At 46.1% G+C, this 24,550-nt stretch overlaps 3 protein-coding genes across 5 annotated transcripts in view; 2 read left to right on the forward strand and 1 right to left on the reverse strand.

Annotated features, from left to right (window-relative positions):
• ninl (ninein-like) overlaps nt 1-4,814 on the forward strand; it is a 34,887-nt gene extending 30,073 nt beyond the window's left edge. The window contains exons 25-28 of the mRNA XM_061228772.1: nt 421-534; nt 812-1,021; nt 2,771-2,884; nt 3,550-4,814. Of these exons, the coding sequence (XP_061084756.1) occupies nt 421-534; nt 812-1,021; nt 2,771-2,884; nt 3,550-3,741 (630 nt within the window). The 3' untranslated portion in view covers nt 3,742-4,814. The remainder of the gene's footprint in view (nt 1-420; nt 535-811; nt 1,022-2,770; nt 2,885-3,549) is intronic.
• gins1 (GINS complex subunit 1 (Psf1 homolog)) lies at nt 4,450-8,101 on the reverse strand. Its single transcript, XM_061227534.1, has 7 exons — nt 7,834-8,101; nt 7,351-7,415; nt 6,579-6,677; nt 6,203-6,293; nt 5,874-5,990; nt 5,639-5,713; nt 4,450-5,090 (listed from the first exon to the last, which is right to left on the reverse strand). The coding sequence occupies exons 1-7, from the start codon at nt 7,906-7,908 to the stop codon at nt 5,022-5,024; spliced, it is 591 nt and encodes a 196-aa protein (XP_061083518.1). The 5' UTR covers nt 7,909-8,101; the 3' UTR covers nt 4,450-5,021.
• A 4-nt stretch (nt 8,102-8,105) lies between these two features.
• abhd12 (abhydrolase domain containing 12, lysophospholipase) overlaps nt 8,106-24,550 on the forward strand; it is a 26,662-nt gene continuing 10,217 nt past the window's right edge. The window contains exons 1-3 of one of the 3 annotated variants that reach the window (XM_061227532.1): nt 8,106-8,175; nt 9,152-9,329; nt 20,805-20,926. In XM_061227532.1, coding sequence (XP_061083516.1) covers nt 9,154-9,329; nt 20,805-20,926 — 298 coding nt within the window. In that variant the 5' untranslated portion in view covers nt 8,106-8,175; nt 9,152-9,153. Of the gene's footprint in view, nt 8,176-8,943; nt 9,330-20,804; nt 20,927-24,550 lie in introns of those variants that run through there. The other 2 variants (XM_061227533.1, XM_061227531.1) reach the window with 2 other exon arrangements.

Consider the following 24,550-nt stretch of genomic DNA (forward strand, 5'->3'; position numbering starts at 1 on the left):
CATAGGGGACCACCTCCATTTCTGCATTTCTCTCACCAATCTAAAGAAAATGCCAGTATCAGCTTTCTACAGTGTTATTGCATCACCACTTGTTTACATGTTGAAACATAAAAAGTCAATAGTCAGTACTTCTCATACATGGTATTCATTTATGAAACAAAATATATAATGGTGATTTTCAGTAGTGGAATCAAGGTTATGGACAGGACTAACCCCAGCCAAGGGCTGCAGGTTTCATGGTTTCTCTCACTCTCTCCCTCTACCACACTCACTCACTGTCCGGTCCTAATTAACTGTCCCTGTGTGGAACGAGGTAATGATGAGCTCCTCTGTCTGTGCCTGTGGGGTTTTGGGTGTGGGGGGTGAGTGGAGGGTTGGGTGGTTATTAAAGCTGTGGCCGTCCCCCCCCCCCCCCCCCAGGTGGAGGTCCTGCAGGTCCAGCAGGCTGAGCTGCAGGTGGTGTCCCAGGAGTGCCAGACCCTGAGGACCAAACAGGCTCAGCTGGAGACGGCCGTGCAGGAGGGGCAGGACCAGGTGAGGACCCCAACACTCCGTTCATGTGCTCACACACTGGCTGAAACAGTGTCACATGGTGCTCCATATATGTGCATCGAACTCTGGGACTTCAGTCTTAGTACTTAAACCTTAAACCAAAAATAATTATGTAATGAAAACACTAGAATTTAAAAAAGGCTCCATGTTGACACACAGCTAGACACACAGCTTAGCATTGGACCTGGGGCTGCTTTCGGTGACGTAACTGGCCTGTGAGTAGGGTTGACGTTTGGTTTGTCTGCGTTCGCTGACGCAGCTCCTGAAGGCCAACGCGGGCCTGACGCTGGCGCAATCCCAGCATGCCCGGGAGGCGGAGCAGCTGCGGGAGCGGGCGGGCGCGGGGTCGCGGGAGCAGCTGGCGCACGTCCACGCCCGTCTGGCAGAGGAGCAGCGACGAGCGCTGCAGCTGGAGGAGCGGCTGACCGCCCAGTCCCGCCAGGCCGCCACGCAGATGGTCCTGCAGCAGGTAACTCACTGCACACGCTCTGTGATCCTGCAGCAGGTAACTCACTGCACGCGCTCTGTGATCCTGCAGCAGGTAACTCACTGCACGCGCTCTGTGATCCTGCAGCAGGTAACTCACTGGACACGCTCTGTGGTCCTGCAGCAGGTAACTCACTGCACGCGCTCTGTGATCCTGTAGCAGGTAACTCACTGGACACGCTCTGTGGTCCTGTAGCAGGTAACTCACTGGACACGCTCTGTGGTCCTGCAGCAGGTAACTCACTGGACACGCTCTGTGGTCCTGCAGCAGGTAACTCACTGGACACGCTCTGTGGTCCTGCAGCAGGTAACTCACTGCACGCGCTCTGTGATCCTGCAGCAGGTAACTCACTGCACACACTGTGATCCTGCAGCAGGTAACTCACTGCACACACACTGTGGTCCTGCAGCAGGTAACTCACTGCACACACACTGTGGTCCTGCAGCAGGTAACTCACTGCACACACACTGTGGTCCTGCAGCAGGTAACTCACTGCACGCGCTCTGTGATCCTATGGCAGGTAACTCACTGCACACACTGTGATCCTGCAGCAGGTAACTCACTGCACACGCTCTGTGATCCTACAGCAGGTAACTCACTGCACGCGCTCTGTGATCCTATAGCAGGTAACTCACTGGACACGCTCTGTGGTCCTGCAGCAGGTGACTATATAAATGCCAGCAATTTACCATTTACATGCTCTGAATTGCAGAATTGCAGTATGCAAAAATATATTATAGCTGAGAACCGGAGTCAGTCCTGGGGGCCCAGTGTATTAGAACAAGCTGTTAGCGTTTCTTAATTAGATATTTTTAATGTCTATTAATGGATGATTTGGCCTCTCAAGCTCATATTTCAGAAATAGCGATGAAAGTCATTAAATGTCCCATATTCGCATCCCATAAATTACAAGAGGCCTGCTGCAACAAAAACTAGCACACCAAGGGTGCCTCTGGAGTGAGCTTGCAAACCCCGGGATTAGAACACGAAAATGTGAAAAACAAGGCTTTTTTCTGGGAGCAAAGTGCATCATCTTGATCACGCTGGCTGATTTACACTTTTTCACCTTTGCTCTGGCCAAAGTGCAGCATCAGAGGTCTGTTCTCAGCAGGTGGGCGTGTGTGTTTATGTAATCACAGGTGTGTGTAGAAATGAGCTGCCAAAGTTCATACCCCAGGTCGAACAGTGATGAGCATTCAGCAGCTCAGTCCCCATGGACTACTTCCACATTCAGAGAGATTGCACATTGTTGTGATTGGGGTTAAAGGAAGCTCGTTTACATCCGGATTCTTAAGAAATTTAAGTAATCTCTGGTTTCTTCTGCCGGTGTTTGAGTCTGTGGTTGGTAGACCTGGGTCAAATACATAATTGTTTTGGGTTCAAATACTTTTCTATGAGGTATGAGCTTGTCTGGTGTATTGTAACCTTTGAAACCTAAGTGCAAAACTCACCTTGGCTCTCTTGGTTAGCTCAACCTGCACCAGGCAGGATCAGTCGAGCACAGAAAAGTATTTTAATTCAAAACAATTACACATTTGAGGTCTGGCCATTGGCACTTCTCTCCTTCTGAACATGACTTCCATCCTGAAATAAATGAGTGGGTTAGTTGCCGATGCTACGTCAGCACTGGAGAGTATTGTGTTTAATTGCCTGGGCACCCACAGTAATCCCTGTGAGAACCCAAGAAGCACAGGATTAATTGGGTTGGGGGGGCGATTTGTGATATTTTAGGAGCAGTATGAAAAATCTGTGAACAGCATGGAGGAGAAGATGGCGGAGGTGGAGAGCAAGCTGAAGAACCTCCGCTTGGTGCTGCAGGAGAAGGTCAACCAGCTGAAGGAGCAGGTTAGGCCAGCCAGCCACGTTTTCATAACGGCCCCTTAATCAATTAACTTAAACAATTAATCTAAAGTATTTTTTCCAAGTTTCTCGGATCGTGAAGATGACATTCATTTTATGAAGTGTTACTTTCCCTATAACGTACAAGTTAGTCGTTGACATAAATTTCCCTCCCTGGGTGATGCGGCAGTTAATTAGGCACCTCCCTTCAGGGCTGCAGGCTGTTCAACACTGGTACACACAGCTTTGCCTTGTCACATTTTGAGATGGAACTGTCCCAGTACTAAAGGGCAAGTAAGAGTGCAGTGGAGTGTAATGCAATGGACTTTTTTTTTTGGAAGTTGAGAGGGATATATTGAGTATATATTGCTAATAAGCAGATAGGCTTCAGTATCAAGTTAAGAACCATTTCCAGGGACTTCAACCAAGGGTAAAGGCTTACATTTTAGGGTGGGGATGAGTCCATTTTAACAGGAGGGTTTTTAGTCTGCCACAGAAGATAGCTGTCATTTAGCTGTCCTGACACTAGTGGGGAGCTCACTTCACCAACAGAGGATCAGAATAGAGATGTGATTGAAACCAGGAAACTGTCTTGGGAAGCGTTGGCACGGCAACTCCCGCCGTTACAGAAAGGGCTAACTCTCACACGTGCTCCCCCCTCCCTCCTTCAGCTGGCCAAGAACGCCAAGTCGGACATGCTCCTGAAGGACCTGTACGTGGAGAACTCCCAGCTCATGAAGGCCCTGCAGGTGACAGAGCAGCGGCAGAAGGGGGCAGAGAAGAAGAACTTCCTGCTGGAGGAGAAGGTCGTCGCCCTCAACAAGCTGCTACGCAGGATCGCCCCGGCCTCCCTCACCACGTAGCCCCCCCGCCCCCCATCGCCCCAGCAGCACAATCTCCCAAAAGCCATAAAAACCATTACTGTATTCAGCCATCCTCCACCCCCATTCCCCTGCTTAACCACGAGACTGGACAATGGAAGCAGGTTTGATGTAGGAACGGGGGGGAACGCATGACCGTGAAGACGTCACCATTTCTGCCATCAGGGTATTATGTATGTACTTCATTTCCGATGATGATAATGTAGAGGTTCATTTGAGACCGTGTTTTTCCTGTGAAGCTCAGTGTTTTAAGTGTATAAGTATGTGGTCTCTTAAGAGGCAGCTAGTTCACTTGCAGACTTGTAGGCTGATTAAAGGTGGCGGTGACAGCAGGTGATCCCAGGCCAGTACCAGGCAGTACTGGTGGATCTGGCCGTCGGTGCGTTTTAAGGACTAACGGTTAACAGTTCAAATGTATTTTACGCAGAAACCTGGGGCTGTGGAATTTCAACCAGTATTGTGTTCACTACACAGGCCTGCCTCTTTCCTCCTCATATGCAACATGTCCATGATCAGGATTTGTCAACAGTGTCACATGGTGGGGGCATTGAAAACCAATCGTAGACAAGCACATGTTGTGTGTGGGGTGGAGCAATGTGCAAGAAAGCAAAAATAATTTTGCGGAGGTATAACAAATTTTTTGCACAACTACCAAATAATTCATTCAAAATGGTATTGAAGACAGCCCTGCCGTTTTTTAAAGTGTTCTTTATTTTAAATGTCAAAAGCACAATATGCATAAAATGTACAGTTTTTATACAAAAACAACAAAATCACACACTAATCCTCATGCACTGCTGTAAAGTACTCTGTTTTACGTAAGTTATTCATGTTAAGAGTATTTTGACAAAGATAAAGTTGCCAGATAATTGTCACCCTAGTCGTGCCCCCATTTGTGTTAGGTACAGGATTAATTGTAAAAAAATGTATATTTAATGGTGATGTTATACCCAAGCCATAGAGGTTTAAGGCAATACAGAGCAGTCCATGAACAAATTCAAACGTTTGAAGAAAAAAATAAGTGCGGTAATAAATTACATCCCATGACAGAATGACTCGACTTTGTTGTCTGATTTCTAATGACTACAAAAATTGAGTGCATGTTCCAAAAAACAAAACAAAAAAAAGGTATCAATGAAACATTTGAAGGAAATCAAAAGAATGTTGGGTTTTATTTCTGTGACGTCAGCTCGTTAATACATCACAGGGATATTCGGCAGACCAGCAAATACTGTATACTGTAGTCCTGACCTCTTATTGGCTCAGGAGACCACGTGCTCCAAGATGCCCTGACGAATCAGCTGCTCGCACTTCCACCGTGGAAGAAAGTGCTGCAAAAAGAACAACTTTCATCAATTACATCTCATCCGATGGAAAAAGTTACACCCTTTATCATTTTAAATCCCCCATTACTTTCCCCTTCTCCCAGTTTGAAATACTCAATTGGCCCCATTTCACCACTGCTGCATCCTCCAATTCTGACGAGCACAGACGGTCTGCATTTGCTCCTACGGTGCGCTACACCACCTGATTTCACTAATTCTTTTACCTGCTTGATTCAGATAATAAGCTAGGGAAATCACATGCCTGCAGACTCTGTGGCGTGCAGGACATGGAGTTGAGTAGCGCTGGACTAGTCCATCCCTGTTTGTGTGGATTAGATTCTACGCTGGAGGATGAGGCTCCACTGAGAACACCTGGTTTAGCTGAGAGCAGAATTTTACAGCCCCCAACATAACCATGTCACTGAAGACACATTCACGGATGGCCTGCACAAATGATCATAATAAATATACTGCATTTGAAGGCCCATAAATCTTCTTAGTCTTGAATGCAATTTTTTATATATATATATATATATTTTTTTTTTTTCCCATACCTGGCTATTTTTCTTCAGGAGAATGACTGTGCCATCATCAATCTCAAATTCCCCATGGTCCTTCAGACACCGAACCTGCAGAGGGAAAAAAATATATAAAAAAATAAAAGCTGGTGAAGTAGGTATGCTAGCAGAGTCCCAACTCTGCTCAATCCAAGGCTTCTGTGGACCAATGGATTACCGGCCTTCACCAGAGTGGAGAAAGCCCTTCACCATGAGCCAGTCTCACTCTCACCTCAATGTACAGGCTCTTGGGAGGCTTCACATCCTGAGTGATATCCAGACCCTCCTCCCCTCCCAGTGATCTCATGTACGTAGCCAGGGACTTCTTATACTGGTTAAACCACTCCAGCTGGGCAGAGACAACACAAAAGTTAATACTTAAATGGTTCCCATTGAAATCTGACACTGTAAGCCAATAGGCTACTTTTGCCTTGTACGCTTTGAAGCGCATTACTACAAAAGAGCACGTTTCACAACCTGACTTTAACCGAATATTTGAGCACTTCCCACGACAAACATAAAAGTGCAGTACGTATGTACAGATTGGGAAGAGAGTCGTACCTCCTCTGCACACATGTGGAACCGGATGGCGGTTGGCAGAACGCTCCCGTATTCCCAGCGGAGTGCTCGGATGCGAAGGAGGCGGTCGTACCTGGGGGAATGTTGGGCGAAGGAAACCATGACTCCACCGCCAAGCCATGAAATCTCACCAAAATAACGCTTAATGTTGCAAGTCGCTTTAACATTACATTAATGACATTTGGCAGACGCTCTTATCCAGAGCGACGCACGGTTGATTAGACTAATCAGGAGCGATGTAGGGTGAAGGGCCTTGCTCAAGGGCCCAACGGCTGTGCAGATCTTATTGTGGCTACACCGAGGGTCCCAGTCATCTACCTTAACCAGTACGCTACAGGCCGCAGGCTTTAATACCTACAGGTATGCAGCAATGCACCGCTGGTTCCTGAACAGGCAGCAGTGACGGAACTTGATGGTTGGAATCAGTTCGCTTCTGCCCTCAGACTTTGCCTCGTTCCTGAGAGAGGAGTAGAAACACAGGCACTGGGACTGGGTTCGATTTCACTGCAACACATTCCCTTCCCTTAAGGAAGGTATTCCCTGGTGCTCTGCAAGGGAGGATGGATGTAATCTGTCTGCCAAAGAAGCTGAAGTCATGATGTTGCATTACTAAAATAGGGGGGGGGCAAGGGAAGGGGAAATTCAGATAAAATCTAGAATCAAACCCAGCCTGGGACTCAAACACCCATAAGATGCCAAGTTCAGCTCGTTCAGCTCATTCAACCAATTCTGCCAAACAGGCGTGGGATTCTGTTTCAGTCAGGTGACTTTGGAATGTTCATGAATAATTTTTAGTGATAATAAAAACACACCATTCGATCTTACAGAACAAAACACTAGTGATGATTTCTTCGACTTCAGCTTTTTTGGCATACAGATTACATCACTTTGGTTTGGATTTATTTATTTTTAATCATCCGGGCAGCACTGACCAGTATATAAATTAGAATGCTGCTCAGAAGGTGCTATATTCAGGCTATGTTATTAAAAGTTATTCTTATCACTCATTTATCCCAGTTTTCCCGTCTGTGTGATCCACTCCTTGCATCTGACTTGAGGAAAACAGATGTGGCAACTCCTGTAACAACTAGTGATATGGCTTCAGCCTGCTCCATTACGATTCGACTTACACGTCACTCTGGTTCTGCTGATATAAAGCTTTCATCTCCTCAAGCACCTGTCGAATGCCATCTTCCTGTGGGAAAATTGATGTTGATGTCACGTTAAAAGGGACAATGTTCAATTATGCGCAGGATGTGTACTGCAGACAAAAACTGTGTAGTAGCATAGTTGCGGCTGTCGCGCAGTGCCTTGAGCATAGAACCAGCAACCTTTTAATTACAAACTAGCTGGCGTTTCTTCACCAAGTCTATAATAGCTAAGCAGATAGGTGTACCGATGTAACGTTAATTCAATCAAAGTATACGTAGCTAACTGGCTACTCACATGCTATACTACAAATTAGCTTGCCAAAATCAAAATAGCTAGCTAAGCTACCATATGCCGCTGCATCGAGCGATTACAAACTGGCTTGGCGCTATAGCGAATTACAAAACAAAAACAATAACGTACGTAGCTAGCTAACAACTTGTAATAATGCTAGATGAGCTTACGTTGAAAGCAGGTAACTGTCCATCGCCCATTCGCTGCAGTTCCCTGATCAATTCGATTGCTTTTTCACAAAACATGTTGGATAGCAAGCAAAAAATTAACTACAGTAAGAACACTGTCAAGTCAAGTGGAAACTTGCTAAATTAATATGAGCTTTTTTATTCAGAAAGAGAAATCCATATTCTTCACCAGACTGCAATTCAACATTTTCGCGGCAGACGGGCTGAAAGTATGACGTTTTGCCTTTCGTCACGGAGGTAAAACTACGGTTTCGGTCGGGGACAAACTTAATTGTAATTTAAAAACGGGAATGCATGGAGTGATTCAGAGAGCAGGATGAACAGGTATTTTCCTTACGTTTTCACTTTTGTAACTATATAGCAAAGTATTGATGAAATAAAATAATATGAATCTCACAATCGACTAATTACAGTAATTCAAAGATATTTGTTTAATAGAGAGCTTGTCTGTAGCTAAGCAGGCAAGCCAAATTAGTCTAAATTAAGTTTACTTCCGTGATACACCTTGCTTCACTAAGTTACTTTAGCTAGCTGGCTAGGTAACATTTCATAAGGTTGTTAGACATTCAGTTAATTCATAGCGAACATAGTAAAGTTAGCGAATAGTTATTTGGTCTGCAGTTCAATTAAATGGTCGTTTTCTTACTGCTGCTCTGGGCTGCTGGCGTTCTATTCTATTCTAACTTAGGCTAAATAACTTATCCAAAAGTAATAACTAGGTAAATGTTGCCCAGCTATGCCACTGCGATACCATATAGGCTGTAACGTTTAAGGCGGTGATGTTTGTTTGTGGTGACCAGCTAACATGTAGCTAGCCTACCCTATTTTATACAAAAATAATGCTTTATTTTAACTAAAGGTAACTTGCGCTCAACTAAGTGATAGATTCCTGATTTTATTTGTTCCATACAGGGTTACTGTATAGTTGTTGATATTGATATTACATATTGAAGTGAGCGCCTCCCATTTAGTCTAATTTAGTTTTGACCCTCACAAAGATGGCTAACTAGTTTGCTCTGATTGGTTGCCACAGAAGCCAAGGGGAAAGGTTACATTGATCAGCTGGTCTCTGCAGATATCGGAGTTCTGCAAACAATGTAGCAAAGTGCTGAATGTCAGCTGTGCCGGGGGTGAAAACAACAGCACCGTGCCCAGCTTCTCACTCATCCGCCGCACTGTTCAAGTCGCTAACAGTTGTCGCTGTGTGCTCGGCGTGATCGCAGTCAAGGGTAGAGGGACCTCCGTTCTTTGAATTTGCCGTATCTGATAATTTCTTCAGCATAGCTCCTTCACATTTCAGGGATGCGAAAGCGGAATAACTCCCTCACCGTGGACCATGACAGCTCTGCCACGAACACGATACTGGACACAAATCCAAATCTGAAATACTGTCACAAGAAAGGAGAAGACTCAGAATCAGAAGATTTGTTGGCTTCTGTAGATCCAGTTTCAGATAAAATAATGGGAAGGTATAGAAGGTAAGGTTTACGACACTATGTGTGTGGGTCGAGGGAGGTAGCCTAACTGTAGCTACGTCTACGTTAAATGTATTAACTTTGCGTGGCTAATACGCTGTAATGCTGTCACGGTGGTAAACCACAGATCATATGCACTATATACTATTTTAAACGAAAATTAAAAGCCATGTAAGGAAATCACTCATGTGGTCATATGCAATAAATGGCCTATATGACTGAAGAGAAATAGCTAATTGTGTATAACGTTGAAACGAATGATTAGTAATGGCAAATGTCACATTGTCGTTCTTATAATCGATTCATTGTAATCGGTTCATTTCGGGACATATGGAAGTTCAAATAATTGTGGCAGTTCTGCATGCTAGTCGCTTTTGGTTGAAGAACTATATGAGCTACCCAAAAACAGTTCTCATCTGTATGCGAGTGGTGCTTGTCAAGTTCATCTGTCTCCTTTTTGAAAGCAAATAACGATTTAGGGTGGGGTGAAACCTTACGTTGCTTAATCCAGGGCGATGGTTAGTTGCTGATAGCTGAAGATGTAGCCTTTGGTGCATCCTATATGCTTAGCGATAAACTGACCCTGTTACCTAAGGGAAGTATTTCGTATGAGTACATATTATATCATATTGTCCACTTACGTACATCTGGTATGTTATTGCGTTGTATATTATCCTTTCCACGGCACTCGTGTTGTGTATGCAGTGGTAGTAAATTGGGGTCATTTTATGCGTCTTTTTCACTACTGCCAAGGGTCAGAGCAGTTACTACTATAGGCTAAGAGAAAACCCAGAAAAACGGCGTCCATCTCTTCTGTGGACTTTGGCTGCCACAGGGTAACCTGCCTATTGGGAATATGGAGGCAATGCGTTAAAATACAGACAAGTAATTTTACGGTCCGTCATTCTCACCTCAGTGGCTATTGTCTGACTCATTCATTTTCCAGCCATCTTATTTAGCTCGTAATAGAACGTAGCAACCAGTAGTGACACTGCTAACTAGTTTGGCACTTGTAGTTTGATACCTGTTGTTCGCCATCACTATAGAAACGAATGAATACATTTGCTTTTCATTTATTTCAGCGTCAAGAGTTTAGCCTAATCTTGAGCAATTCCTCAACTTTAAGACAACACGAAACTCTTGTTTAACACTGCATATGATGCTTTAATCTGGGAATGTCACTCGTGTCTCATCTTCGCATGGTTATGAGGGATGTTTTGCCAATTGCATGAATATGCCTTTTTTTGTAGATAAGCGAAGTTAATCATTGCCTAACATTCTCCGACATACAGCGGTGTGACCGTGTTTCTGCAATACATGCCCTTAACGACAACTGCAATGAAGATGAATTTAGACTAACTGTTGTGCGCAGTGAGTTGTGCTGTCTTTATGTGGATGTTTTTTTTAGCACTGTCTCCTTATCAATAAGTTGTGTTTTTTTAGTTCCACGGGGTAAGCGTGAGGTGAACTAGATATATGTAGTTAGCGCATACCGCACGTTCTTGCTCCTGTCCTCACATACCACATCCTCTGCATTAAAAGCCTGAGATGGCAAAGGAAGGCGAGGCCTATCGGTTCATTCCTTAATGCCTGCCTGTTGAGATTTAAACATGGACAACTTGGGCATAGCCTATTAAAGCATTCCATTTGTCATTGGTATCTCAACAACCCTCCCTAAGAAATAAAACAAAATCCACTTTTAGTGTGAAATGTGAATGAAGTTACATTAAAACAGCCCAGTTCCATTTGGCCCGCAATTCTTCTTAATACCTTAGCCGAATTTACTGTGCCGTTTCAGGCATTGTTGTTGACATCATTTCATGTGAGAACATGCCATTTGACATGCCCATTTTGCATCGCTTGATGGGAACTCATTTGTCATTTAACCGAAGCAATACCTTTTCATAAGCGAAAAAAAAAAAACAAAGTTTAAGAAACCTTGGTGAAGAAAGTGAATGACGTGTGTGATCGAGTCTACTTTAATTCACATTTGCTGATTCACAAGCACAGGGTTTTCAGATTAGTGTTGGCAGGTCGGACACGGCAGTGGGTGGGTTTTCTTGCTGAATTATCAATATGTTATTGTTTTATTTGATAAATTATCACTGGAAAGTAGAAAAGAATACTTCCACTCCTGCTGCTCTCCTTTGTTTTATTATTATAATTTTTATATATTTTTTGTTTGTTTTGTTTTTGGTCCCTTAATTGATCATATAGGATGCAAAGATGAATTTTGTATCATCTAAACCACAACACATTAAAGTGCGTGCCCTGTGTTTTCGGAATTCCTGTGTAATCGGTGTTAAGTAGATCCTGGTTTGGCAGCGAGGTGGGCTTTAATGAGGAATTGTTCACCCTTGTCTATTCTTGGAACATTTTCGGCCATAAAAGGGAGCATCGCAGGTCAAGGCTGATGTGTTTCAGTTGAGGTGACAAGAAACTGTAGAACAGGCAGTCCTGTGGCGTGGGCTGCATGATAGGGACTCGAGGGCTGGTCCGGGAAAGGACAGCGTTGATATGTTTGTGGGCGGAACAGAGCTGTGAAGTCTGATAAAGAAGTGCGCACCTCGTTTTTTTGTGTTTGGCGCAGGGTGGACAAAAGTCCAGAATAATCACTGAAAGATATTACCCAGTGAATGTAATGATACAGGTTAGTTTCCACAGGGATCCTGGTAGGGCATTTTGGATCAGAGCCCTCTGAGGTGGGAGCTTGTACCCTCAAGCAGGAATGTCTCCTCCACTCCTGGGTTCAGCGTCCCTGCCATATCCAGGGCATGAATTCTCCATATTAAGCTGCTTTAAAGTTACGTGATTTAAAACTCGGCTAATGTTCTGACACTAGTGTATTATCTCACTGATAATATAATATAATATAATATAATACATTATATTGTATTATGTTAACACGACATAATTTCTTATAATATGATATGTCGACTGGCCACACTTACCTTTGATCTTATCGCAACTACAATGTGATTGGTGCATACTGATTGATGGTAAAATAGTGGCTGGGAGTAAGAGACTAGGAAACGCTCAAGTAGACATGCTTATTCAGTCAGCACAAGATGGCCAGTGCGCCTACATTTGATAGGTTTAGCAGATTCACTACCCCTCACGTCGCCCAGGGATGGGAGGGGTTCAGCCCGCTGGGGTGACCGCGTCTCGTCTTTCCAAAATTAGGTTGAGAAAGCGTTTTTAAAAACATCCAATCCAGCGTGAAGTTGGTAGCACCTCATCTACCTATCCTCGCTAGGCTATTGCATTGGTAAAATGGATGTAGATTCAACAGAGACAGACACGCTGGTGCCATTAATAGCACTTGTTTTTTCAAAAGAACAAGGAAGTGTGTGGTTTGCTGAGAGAGCGATGTGAAACAATGGGGCGCGTTGCATGCAGGTTAGATTGGTCTGATCTCTATTGCAAAACTAGGAAAGTTAAGTTGTATTCCTAATTGTTATGACAAATGAATGATGTGGTTTTCGAAAAAAAACGACACATTGAACGCATTCGATTTGTTTTGACGAATGTAAAGTTTGAGCTGCACTCAGCTCATCTCTGTTTACCTGTGCAGCTGCCCGTAGCGTGCCCCAGTAACAGGAGCTGCAGCTGAGACTCGCTTGTGGTCTGACGCAGCATTTCTAACCGACTCCAGTCCAACCCTGCAAGCTGTGATGCCCCTCCTGTAGTCCTGCCACAGGATCTCCACCCACGCCCCTCTGCTCTGCTCTCAGGAGAAGACAGTATAATCCCTAATAAACAGGCATTAGCACACAGCGTAGGCCTCATAACAGACATGGACACAATGGGGTTACCAAAGTAACGGATCTGTGATGGGGGGTAGCAACAATTCCTCTGCAGCCTTGGCACACGTCACCAATGCGTCTGGGACGGATCTTCAGTTCGGGGTTGTTAGGCGATACCAAAATGCAAATGGGAGACTTTAATGACGGCCCATTAGGCAGTATCGATGCATTCTGATATTACATTACATTAAATGACATTTTATTTAGCAGACGCTTCTGTTAAGTGAGGAGAGTCGGTTCACTGTTCAGAGAGGGTGAAGTTAGAGATGGTATCACAGTACTGAAAGGGCCTTTGGCGGGAATTGAACCCCCAGCCATACAGCTTTGCATATGGGCGTAGAACCGTCGACTGCACACAGTTGCAACCAGGTTTTCGTTGGAGCACAGCGGGAAGCGGTGCCTGACAGGAGCGTTGGGAAGTGTGGGGGATCATCCCTGTGGCGTCTGCTGAGGGGATGATTAATATACCTGGGGTTCTGTGACAGTGGGACTGAAGCGACTCTGAACCTATACGGAGTGCTGATGCAGCGGAAACGTCTCTGCACAGTGTGTGTGTGTGTGTGTGTGTGTGTGTGTGTGTGTGTGTGTGTGTGTGTGTGTGTGTGTGTGAGTGTGAGAGTGTGGGCCTGTGTGTGTGTCTGTCTGTGTGTCAGAGAGTGTGTGAGTGTGGGTCTATGTGTGTATGCCTGTGCGTGTGTCAGAGGGTGTTTGAGTGTGTGTGTACGTGCGTGTCCGAGAGTGTATGGGTGTGTTTGTGTGCACCCGTGTGTGTATGTGTATATATATATATATATGTACACACATTGTAATATATTTGTGATCCATAAAAATTTGTACTGTACAAATATTGACTCTTGGTTGTCGAGTCTTTCTGCCACTCGTGGTTGGCTTAACTTTGCACGAGAGAGGGACAGAGGGCTTTGCACGCTCGCTGTTGCCATGGCTCTGTTAGACAGAACAGTGCCCTCCAGGAGACGGGACTCTGGGGTGAGATTTTGGGTTGTGGCTAATCCTGGAGCATCGATGGTCTGGGCCACAGCGACCGAGGACGATTAACTCACGCTGCATCCGTGTCTAAACGACTCCCTCGGAGTCGGCCCAAAAACCCGGAGATACCCGTTACCTAGCTGCTCAGTCCCCTTCTGCCCGTCCCCACAGGGGCTCGCAGAGATGCAGCACCACTCCCCGGTCCCACCAGGTTCTCTGTGAACGCCTCCCTGGAGAGGACAAGCGTCAAAACGCTGCTCTTCATCCTCCCGACTCGGCACCCTGCTGTGTTTTGGGCTCATTGACGATGTTCCATTCCTCCTGTAGCTCTGATATTATCGATCTTAGGTTCAACATGTCTGGTCTGTTAAAACTGGACTTGAAACCGAAGTCTTGAAGATGATCAATGTATATTTTCATGAACACAGCATGCAAAACCAGATACTGCAACACTTTGGGATTCAATTTAAAGGTGTTCGTTGGAGGGCACATACAGTACGAGTGTGTTGAACATCAAGCCTGAAGTTCTAGCGTTTGATCGACGGCAAAATGATCGATACAGATGCACGAGTGTTAAATTGATCTTTGCTAATCTAAACCGAACTTTACTATACATGAGCGTTGAGTTGAAGTCAATCTAAACTGAAAAGCTGAACAGTCACAGCCTGACAGTACAGACAGTAGCAGGTACAGTACAGTTAAACTGGACCCGCGTGCCCCCACAGTGAGTTTACTTAAAACTCAAGTCATCATTTGGCAAAGGGAGGAAAACCGTGCTTAATTTGGAGGCTTCAGACATATTGATTTCCTTTAGCGGAAAAGAGCAGATCTGGTGACTTCTTTGCCAGTTTCTTTGAGTGTTTGCTCAGTGAGTAACTTTTTAATTCATTCCTTTGAGCACCTTTTCCACTCACTGTCATTTTCTAAGATTGAATAGAGTAGAGATCGCAATAGACCTTGAAGTCCCATCTTTGTTGGAGCCTCCTTTTGTGGAATTGAGATCAAATCTCCAGAACACGTGGGAAGGGAAACTTCCAGTCCGTCTCTGTTTGCGGCAGCAACCAAAATCCCTGTCAGTCAGTCCGCCTGTCTGTCTCTGTCTGTCTGCGGCAGCAGTCTGCTGTTTGTCCCTGTCTGTCTGTTGGCCATCGCCCTTTCTCTTCTCTTCTCGCCCTGTCTGCCTGTCTCTCTGCAGCGGGCTGGGGGGGGGGGGGGGCAGTGCCGGGCCCCTGGGCTGGTGTCCGTCTCCCCAATGTGCCACCGGAGCCGCGTCTGTAAACACGACACGCCCGGATTACCTCCCCGCAGCTCCCCGGGGCTCGGGCTCAGAGACTTCCTGTGAGGGCAGCCGTCCAGCGCTTTTTATTTTTTTTCGTCTGGCGCCCCACACGAGGCTGTGCGTGTCCAATTCCCACCCCGATGTGGAATGTCCGGTCAACCCCGAGCACGTTAATGAGCGTCCCCCGCTGCACGTGACCCGGGTCTCCCTAATGGACCCGACACACTCTTGGGCTTACAAAAAGTGTGGAGATAGTTTTTGGAGATACGGTGTTGATCTGAATGGACAGATTCAGCGTGACCAATGGAAATGTAGCAGGCGGGTGCGGCCTGTATCCTAGTGGCTAAGGTACATGGCTGGGACCCGGAAGGTTGATGATCAAGCCCTGCTGCAGCCCCGATAACTGTTTGGCCCTTGAGCAAGGCCCTTAACCCCACATTGCTCCAGGGAGGATTGTCCCCTGCTTAGTCTAATCTACTGTAAATTGCTTTGGATAAAAGCACCAGCTAAATAACACATTTTTTATTATTATTATTATTTAAAATGGGAGAAAACTAGTATGGACTGTTACCGGCTGAACAGCGTATGAGCATGCACACAGCAGCAACTCAGAAACCCGGGGTTAACAGAGCTGCCACTGGAGGCAGAATTTCAGGCAGTTCCTGGTGGGGGGGGGGGGGGGGCAGTTCCTGGCGGGGGGGTCAAAGTGACCCTGGCGGGACATGGCTTTAGCGCCCTTGTCCAAACGACTGGATTTGAATAGCTTCACTCAGAAACCCAGCTGTATCATTGGCTTGCAGAACATGCAGCCCAAGCACTGCACAGCAAGGTCCCTGGATAACAGCCTGTACTAAAGCAAATCAATAAGCAGGGCATTGTTGGTAATCCCTTGAAATGTGTACATTGCAGCAGTCAAAGCTTTTTAAAGTATAATTATTTAAGCTTTTTTTTTTTTTATCGTCCTTTGTTTCAGCTCTCCTGCCGAGAAGGTGAATTTCAGCTCTCAGATTCGCCTGCTCAGCCTTTATCTGCACTGTCACGCTAGTTATTTTAAGACCTCTCTTCTGATCCTCTCACAACCTGCCCTGCTCAGAGATACTGTCGCCAGCAGAGAGTGTGTGTGTGTGTGTGTGTGTGTGTGTGTGTGTGTGTGTGTGTGTGTGTGTGTATTTGCCTGTGCGTGTGTGTGTGTGTGTGTATTTGCCTGTGCGTGTGTGTATGTGTGTGTGTGTATTTGCCTGTGCATGTGTGTGTGTATTTGCCGCTGTGTGTGTGTGTGTGTGTGTGTGTGTGTATGTATGTATGTGTGTATGTATGTGTGTGTGTGTGTGTGTGTATTTGCCTGTGTGTGTGTGTGTGTGTGTGTGTGTGTATGTATGTATGTGTGTATGTATGTGTGTGTGTGTGTGTGTGTGTATTTGCCTGTGTGTGTGTGTGTGTGTGTGTGTGTGTGTGTGTGTGTGTGCGCGTGTGTGTGGGTATGAAGTGCTTGAAGGCTTTGGAGCATTTTTAGAAGCACTTCTGCTGGATACAGGAGACATCCTACGCATAGAGGCTGGAGCAGGGTGCGCTAGCATTAGCATTAGCTTCCACTGATGCCCGTTCCTGAGAGAAGCCTTTCGGCTGGAGTTACAGGTGCAGTAAGGTCAGTTAGACTGACACCCGCTGACGTGCGTCTTGTGCCTGTATTGTCACGAGGAACACTGAGCGTGCCTATATTCTGCGTCTCGTATAAAAGAGGAAGGAGAAGTTGAAAAGGAAGTGAAGATTCGAATACATGTTTTGAGGGAAAGGTTCAGGACAGCAGTCTGGTGTAGAGGAACAGACAGGGGACGTGTGACCAGAGCAGGTCTATGTTTCATTGGAGATGGGGGGGGGGTTGGGGTGAGTTGGGGGTTAAAGTTAATCGGTAACAGTCCATTTGTGGGACTGTGGATCATTCATAATGCATGGCACCATAGTGATGTCTTCTGTGGAAAATGGTAGATGATGGGGAGGTTTTGACAGAAGGATGCGTTACTCATGTCTGTCCTCATGGTATGCCTGATGAAGACCTTTCTGGTGAAAATATTGCATCTTGAATAAAACACTAGAAAACATTTGCAAGTGTGTGGGTATTCTATATATTTTTACATTGTCTCATTCTTCTGGCCTGCTCCTGGCCAAGCCCACAAGGACGTACTTTTCCCCATAAAATAATACTGTTCTGTACATATAACCTGGTTATGTTGGTGAAAGCAGACCATTACACATGGATGCGTTTACAGCGATGCAGAGTAAATAACCAAGCCATTCCCGTTTTATCTAAACAAATCCACGCTGATGGTGAATTATGTCCCGGTTGTCAGATGGCAGCTGGAAGGGACAGTGATTTCAGTCAGACACATTAATAACCAGCTGTGCTGCAGCACAACCGGCTGTTGTGCTTCATCGTTGCACCGGCTAATTCTGCAGACGCTAATCGGCCTGTATCTATCAATCATGTGAATTAGCACTTAGCCAACCACGGATAGATTCAGTCTGTCAGCACTGTGATGAGACTAGGCCTGGATGAGTTGTGTATGTGTGTGTATGTGTGTGTGTGTGTGTGTGTGTGTGTGTGTGTGTGTGTGTGTGTGTGTGTGGAGGCGGGTAGGGTAGTGTGGCATATGCTGAGCGATAAGCCCATTAGCACTGAGGTGCCTAAGTGGATAGATTACATCCTGCAGGCCTATCCCTCCCCTGTGATTGGCTGGCTGAGGACGCTGTGCACTGGCTCGGGGGAGTCTTTGAGCCATGCAGGTGTGACGGCCGTTAAGCCACACGGTACACCACAGGCTGCGCCACACGCAACACAGCGAGCCCTCCGGGAAGTGTGTGCGCCACTCTGCCAATCTCCCCGACACGCCAAACGCCAGGCCTGCCTTTGGAAATTAGACGGCCATCTGTTCACTTTGGACAACCAGCGCCATACTACCAGTGAAGCAAGGCTTGTGTGGCTCCGCACAGCCTCTCCATATCGTGTGCGGGTCGTTGGGTTGCTCAGTCGTTGGGTCTCACAGTTAGCCGTTTGGTCACACAGTTAGCCGTTTGGTCACACAGTTAGCCGTTGGGTCACACAGCCACTGTTGCATTCAGCTAATTTGCTCATCTCAGCTCAATGCCGTTTGGACCCACTGTCTCTTTGGCACCACAAGCCTCCATATCTTGGATAATTACTGTTATTACCGTGTCTTTACCTCACAGTTACAGTTACTGTGAGCTGCTTTAGCTCAAACCCTGGTTGTAACCGCTCTGTTGCCTATTTCAGCCTCAGGTAATCAGATTTGCATTTAATTTTACTGCATGTAGTTCCATTTCATTCAGGATTATAATTCTTTTTTTCACATGTATAGACACTCCTATAAAAGTGTGTACTGCTCTCTGTGAATTTGCAATAGCTATGAGACCAACCGCAGCTGAATATCGAACAAATTCTACCGTAAACGTTGATCTAATCTATACCCTCCGGCGTTTGATAATTCTCCAGTTTGCGAGACCGTGCCTGTCTGTAGTGCAGCAGCTCTTTATCGAGAGGTTCGTGCTTTTGTTCAGACGGGTGAAAGCTGCATGTGTCGAGCTGCTCTGCAAACACACGCCTCCCTGAAAACCTGGCCGACGGCCAGTGCCCTGAGACGCACGCCACGGGCAGGAACAGGAAGCGGTCCGTGCAGCGCGCTGCACTGCGGCCTCTCTCGTTCTCACCGGGCATTAAAGGCCGTTGCTCTCGGCCTGTGGTCACGGGTGACTCTGCCCCTCTGAGCTCTGTGAAGCCCTGCTCTGGGCCGTCTCCTGGCCTGTGAGCAGATCACACTGACGCACCAGAGCCTGCGGCCCCACGGCCGTGCCAGGACCGGGGGCGCGCTTCCGTACGCTCCCGAGATGGACCCCCGCAGTCCGTCCGTCCTCCCCAGCTTTCCCGCTTTCCGCTCTCGGTTCCTCCCGACGTCCTCGCTGATCGCCGATTCCCGACGTTGTCGCTTTAACCTTGTCGCTTGTGGCAGTGAACCTATCGAACCCGTCGGTTAGGGGACCGTATCTTTCATACGGGCGCATACCCTGTGACCTGTGACATGGTTGACTCTGTGACCTTTGCTTCCACACTAAAGGGCGAAGGCTTTCTGCAGCCCCTGCTCCTCTGCAGTGGACGTGTGGAGGGAAATGGAGGGATCGTGTTTCAGGGATAAGAGCTGGATTGATGCTGGATGTGACTTACTGGTGCAGACTGTTTACTGTGCGGTGCTGGAGAGGTTTCTGTCAAATATGAGCAAGACTACGGTTGTGCGTGCGTGCGTGCGTGTGTGCGTGCGTGCGTGTGTGTGTTCCTATGTATGACATGTATGTTTGTGTGTCTGTATATATGAATGTATGTTTGTGTGTCTGTATATATGAATGTATGTTTGTGTGTGTGTGTGTTTGTATGTATGAATGTATGTTTGTGTGTGTGTTTGTATGTATGAAATGTGTGTGTGTGTTCGTGTCTCGGTTTCCCAGGGCAGGGTGGATTTGGTTGCTTTGTTGTACGCACAGACTAACATGGCGCCAGCCTGAGCTTCTGGTTCCAAGCCTTTTGGGATTAGACGCTGTCAGTGCCAGCACCCTGCGTGTGGGGTATGCCACTGTTTGCACAGTAGGGCATCAGCTTTATTAGAACAGCCCTATCGACCGGAGTGGTCTGTTCAAATCCTGCAGCCCTACCCCACCCTAACACTGGCTGGAGAGAGAGACTTATGCTGAACTCCGTATAGCAGTTCTGTTAGCCCTTTGAAGAGCAAAACACCAAACTCTGTGTTCAGTTGAGAGCATTCCAATCACATATTTGTGATCTCACACTTTAAAGGTTAATGTTCCTCTATTGTAGGAGGAGCAATGTCTCACCGTGTTCTACGACACTCTTGTATCCGGGGGAGACGCTGTGCCAAGGGCCCCAGTCCTCATCACCGGCTGCTCCTTTGACATGTGATGTCATGTCTGCATATTAGCCAGTGTGACTAGAGGCTAATTGGTCCAAACCAGTTGGGGGGTGGAGTCTTGGTGTTCAACTACACCAAAGAAGCCATTGTTTGGGTGCATTACCTTCAGTAGTTATTTTGCTTGTATTCAAAAGCTGCAAGTTTTTCTGGACCCATGTGAGGTTGCATTTCTGATGTGTATCTGAAAGAGGGGTAAAACCCATAGCTCTAGATGCCCTTTCTTGTGTACCTGGCTGGCTCTGTTTGACAAACTAACGACTAACAACACTGAGTCAGCCAGCCTGAATCACAGGAGGCTATGTAATGTCTGAATGGAGCACCAGAAACATTTAGGATTTGTAAGGGTTTGTTGCAACTTGTCAGCCTAATGTCTTTCCTCTTTGTTTGTGTGTGTCCGTGTGTCTGTGTGCTCCAGGTTTGGCATTAAGAGTAGGCTGAAGAGGATCCTCCTGTTGGCGTTGGGAGTCTACATTGCCATCCCTTTCATCATCAAACTCTGCCCCTCCATTCAGGCTAAACTAGTCTTTTTAAATTTCGGTAAGTAGATGCTCATCATTAAAGCTGCATTTTGGCTGAAGCTCCCCTTTTGTCCTTTGGCTTGTGTTTGGGAGGGAAAGGGCAGCTTTTACCATACCGTGCAAGTCAACTCTGTAATTTTTACCTGTACAAAGACAATTTACTATGAGCCCTTTCAACACAATAACAATATTGGAAGATATGTACATTGTACATTGTAAAAAAAAAAAAAAAGCTGTACTGTTGTATACATCAAGGATAACAACTCGATCAAATCTAGTTGTAGTGAAAAGTCACGCCGATGAGTTGTGCTTTATTGTGTCCAGCAAGCAGCCAAATAGGGAATATTTTCAATGCTGACTGATGCTGCCACGGGACTGAAGGAATTTAATTTCAGACATGGATTCGGTCCACCAGTCAAGCGCTGCCTCAGTGGACTCACTGATGATCTCGGTTGTGGGTGATAAGAATATGAGTGACTGTGAGATTGCTTTGTCTGTTCAGTGCTGTATTTATATTGTCTTTGCTGATCGCTCTTTGGGTGTTTCTCCATTGTAAGCGTGAGGAACTATCCGTCAAGTAAATAGTGCCAAGTAAATATGTGTGTTCTGCTAGGCTGGTTTACAGCAGATGACGCTTCGTTAAAGAGCTCTTTACAGTATGTCTTATCGTGCCCTTATCTTTGTGGATTGAGTATTTGTTTACCGTGGTCATGCTCACGGGGCGTGAATCGCTGGCCTTTTCCTCCTCCCTGTTGTCTTATGCCACGTGCAGGCCTGTTTCAGCACCTGTGGGTTAGGAGTCTGATGCGCTCGCCTCCCTGGCTGGGCCTCTGACGGGTGCCCCGCGCTTCTGGAACCTTCTGTGGCCCCACCTTGTTTTTGAGATGCTCGCCAGTGTCCGTGCTGTGGGTGGGTAAATAGAGTAGGGCTGTCTGTGCACCCCTGAGTTTCAACATCAGACTCAGCCGGTTTGGGACCGCAGGGCGTCGTAACAGGGGCACCATGTTGGCAGTGAGGCCTTCGACAGTCCGTCAGTCTGCCATTCAGGTCCGAACACATGTGAAGTGCGTTCCCACCCTCCATTAACTCCAAAAGACGCAGCATTGCGAATACAAAATGGCCGCATCCAAAAAGCACTGAGTAACTGTCGTGAGTTGGCGGTGGAAGGGACAGGCTAAACAAATGTAAATGCCTTGCGAATGAATCATTATTTCCCACGCTGCTGCAAATTTGCTTTCTTGTTTTGTTGCTTTCACCGAACTGCGACAGGCTCTTTCGGTCATTGCAGATGGAAGCCATTTTGCCTGGATTGCTACATAGCATGCACTCTATTTCCGATTCTGAGAAACAGTGCAGAGTGATTCTGAAATGCAGCCCCTGTCAGTAAAGAGTAGGGGACGTTCAGTCTGTCAGGATGTGACAAGCGGTGTCCATTTCTATTTGATACTCACCACGTGTAACGGTAGCACTTTGCCTGTAACAGGGAAGGGGTAACGGAACACGTCACATTTAACTATTGATGAATCAGCTGGGATTCACCCTGCTGTGTCTTTCTGAATGTGATCTTGGCCATGGTTTGTCTTTAACCCGCATCGAGTCTTTTTGGCCTTTTTTCCTTTGTCCTTGACCCTCCTGGATAAAGTATAATCTGGGGAAAATGCTTGAATAAGGAAGCGGATAATACGCTGTTATTGTTACTCATCCAAGCAAGAGCGTTCTCGAAAAACTGCAAGAAGAAGAAATGCGTTTCTGCAGACCTGACGTGTTTTCTGGGTCTTCCTGCCCACTTCCTCTGTGCGTTGTCGCTGGCAGTATTGTCGCTGACGGTGTTGTCACTTGGTGGTATTGGTTACGTATGTTCTGATCTCAGTGCTCAATAGAGAGGCAGCTGATTCCTGGATCTGTTTCTTAGAGGGGGAAGTGAAAGTTCAATGCACAGATGGAAAGATAAGAATAATCTTTGACCTTAGCGTGTATTATTACCAACAGTTAATCTCTCTGGGCCCTAAAGGCATTTATAATGCATGTTCTGTCTCATGCTGAATGCAGCAAGGGGGAAATTTACCAATTTATTCAGATTATTAGGCTGAATAATGAAAAACTAATAATAAATATATACATGTTTCAGAAGATATCAACTTAATATCAAAGTATCAGCCCTTTACCTGACACAAGCTTGAAAATGACATACCCGAAATAAATAGGTTGCTATTCCTGAACCCTTTTGACTATAATCCTGGTCTCTTCTGAAAGGTAACCCTTTGGGGTTTGTTTTCTAAACCGGAATGTTTTGTCACTGGACAAATCCCCTTTCAAATCTAAGGACAATATCACTAAAAATGAGCATTCTACATTGTTTGTTCTAATCTATGTCTCGGCAGTTTTCCAAAAAGGACATTTGGAGACTCCAAAAGGACACATGGGGAAAAAAAACAGGAATTATAAAAGCACTCATTTCTGGGTTGTGTAACCGGTATATGAAACCAGTCATGGTGAGTCTTGTCTTGCTTTGAAAGCAGTGAAGTACGCTCTGGGTAATTATCTCAGTGCAGTGTAACCTTGCAGCATATGAAATCCCTCTCCATGCAGCAATCCACCGAGCTGTTGGAGGGCAGGATGTGTGTATGGACTGATGATGACACTTTTCTGTTGTTGTGAATGGGTGTAGTAGTAGGTGTGGCACATTGTGAGTGGGTGTGAGAAAAAGATCTGAAATGACTGGTGGAAGTACTGTTCCTTTTCCATAACCATTCCTGACCCAGCACCCCTGACCCAGCTCCCTGACCCAGCGTTGCATTATCTGTGCTTGTGCTCAAATGGTCCCCCAAGCACCTCCAGCTAGGGTTATGTCAGTTCCACTTCAGTTCGGTCAGTACAGGAAATGAGCTGAAATTGAATTCCATTCATCCAGAGCAGCGTGAGGCCAGGTATGCTCTGCCGGCCACAGTCTGTACCGGCACGGACCGCTTTCCATCCGCAACCGCGGTGCTCACTCACGCACGTGTTGCTTCGACCGAGTGAGCAACTCGAAATCGATTCAGTTCTGATCAGTTGTTCTCAGAGGCTTATTTTGTTCTGGGCTCCTTGTTATCGCCTCCAACCTGAGTGCTTCCACCATGGGAGAATTAAGTTTACTTAACTTTGCAGACACTTTGGCTCCTTCTAATGTTGTTCGCTTATGAGCTGGTGCTTTTGTGCCCGTTAAGTTTTAGTGATAGGGGTTCAGTTTAAATCAAACTCTGCTGTTTAAAATTTCTGTCCCTCCTCGTGCATTCTGGGTAAGCCGTGTGAAAGGACTGCTTTGTGTAGCGGTTGTATCATTGTTGCGGTTCATTTCCTGATGTGAAAACTAATAAGGTACCGTTCTGTGCCAGACTGTAAACTAGATTATTATAATCAGCCTGATAGATAGGCTTGTAATGAGGGTCTAACAGATGTTATCGAGCTCGACTATCGTGGGCTGCAGTGTAATGGTCCTTTCTGTGATGGGTAATATGGTGTGGAATGGCTGCCAATGCCACGGTCATAAGCTTGGTGTTTGTGTTCATGACTTAATCACATAATTCACTCTCTGCTGCATGTTCAGCAGGGGTTGGTGTCGCGGTCTGGCCGTAGTAGGGAATTCCCCTTTGACTCAAGAGAT

Source organism: Conger conger, chromosome 18 (assembly GCF_963514075.1).
Source record: "Conger conger chromosome 18, fConCon1.1, whole genome shotgun sequence".
Lineage (NCBI taxonomy): Eukaryota > Metazoa > Chordata > Actinopteri > Anguilliformes > Congridae > Conger > Conger conger.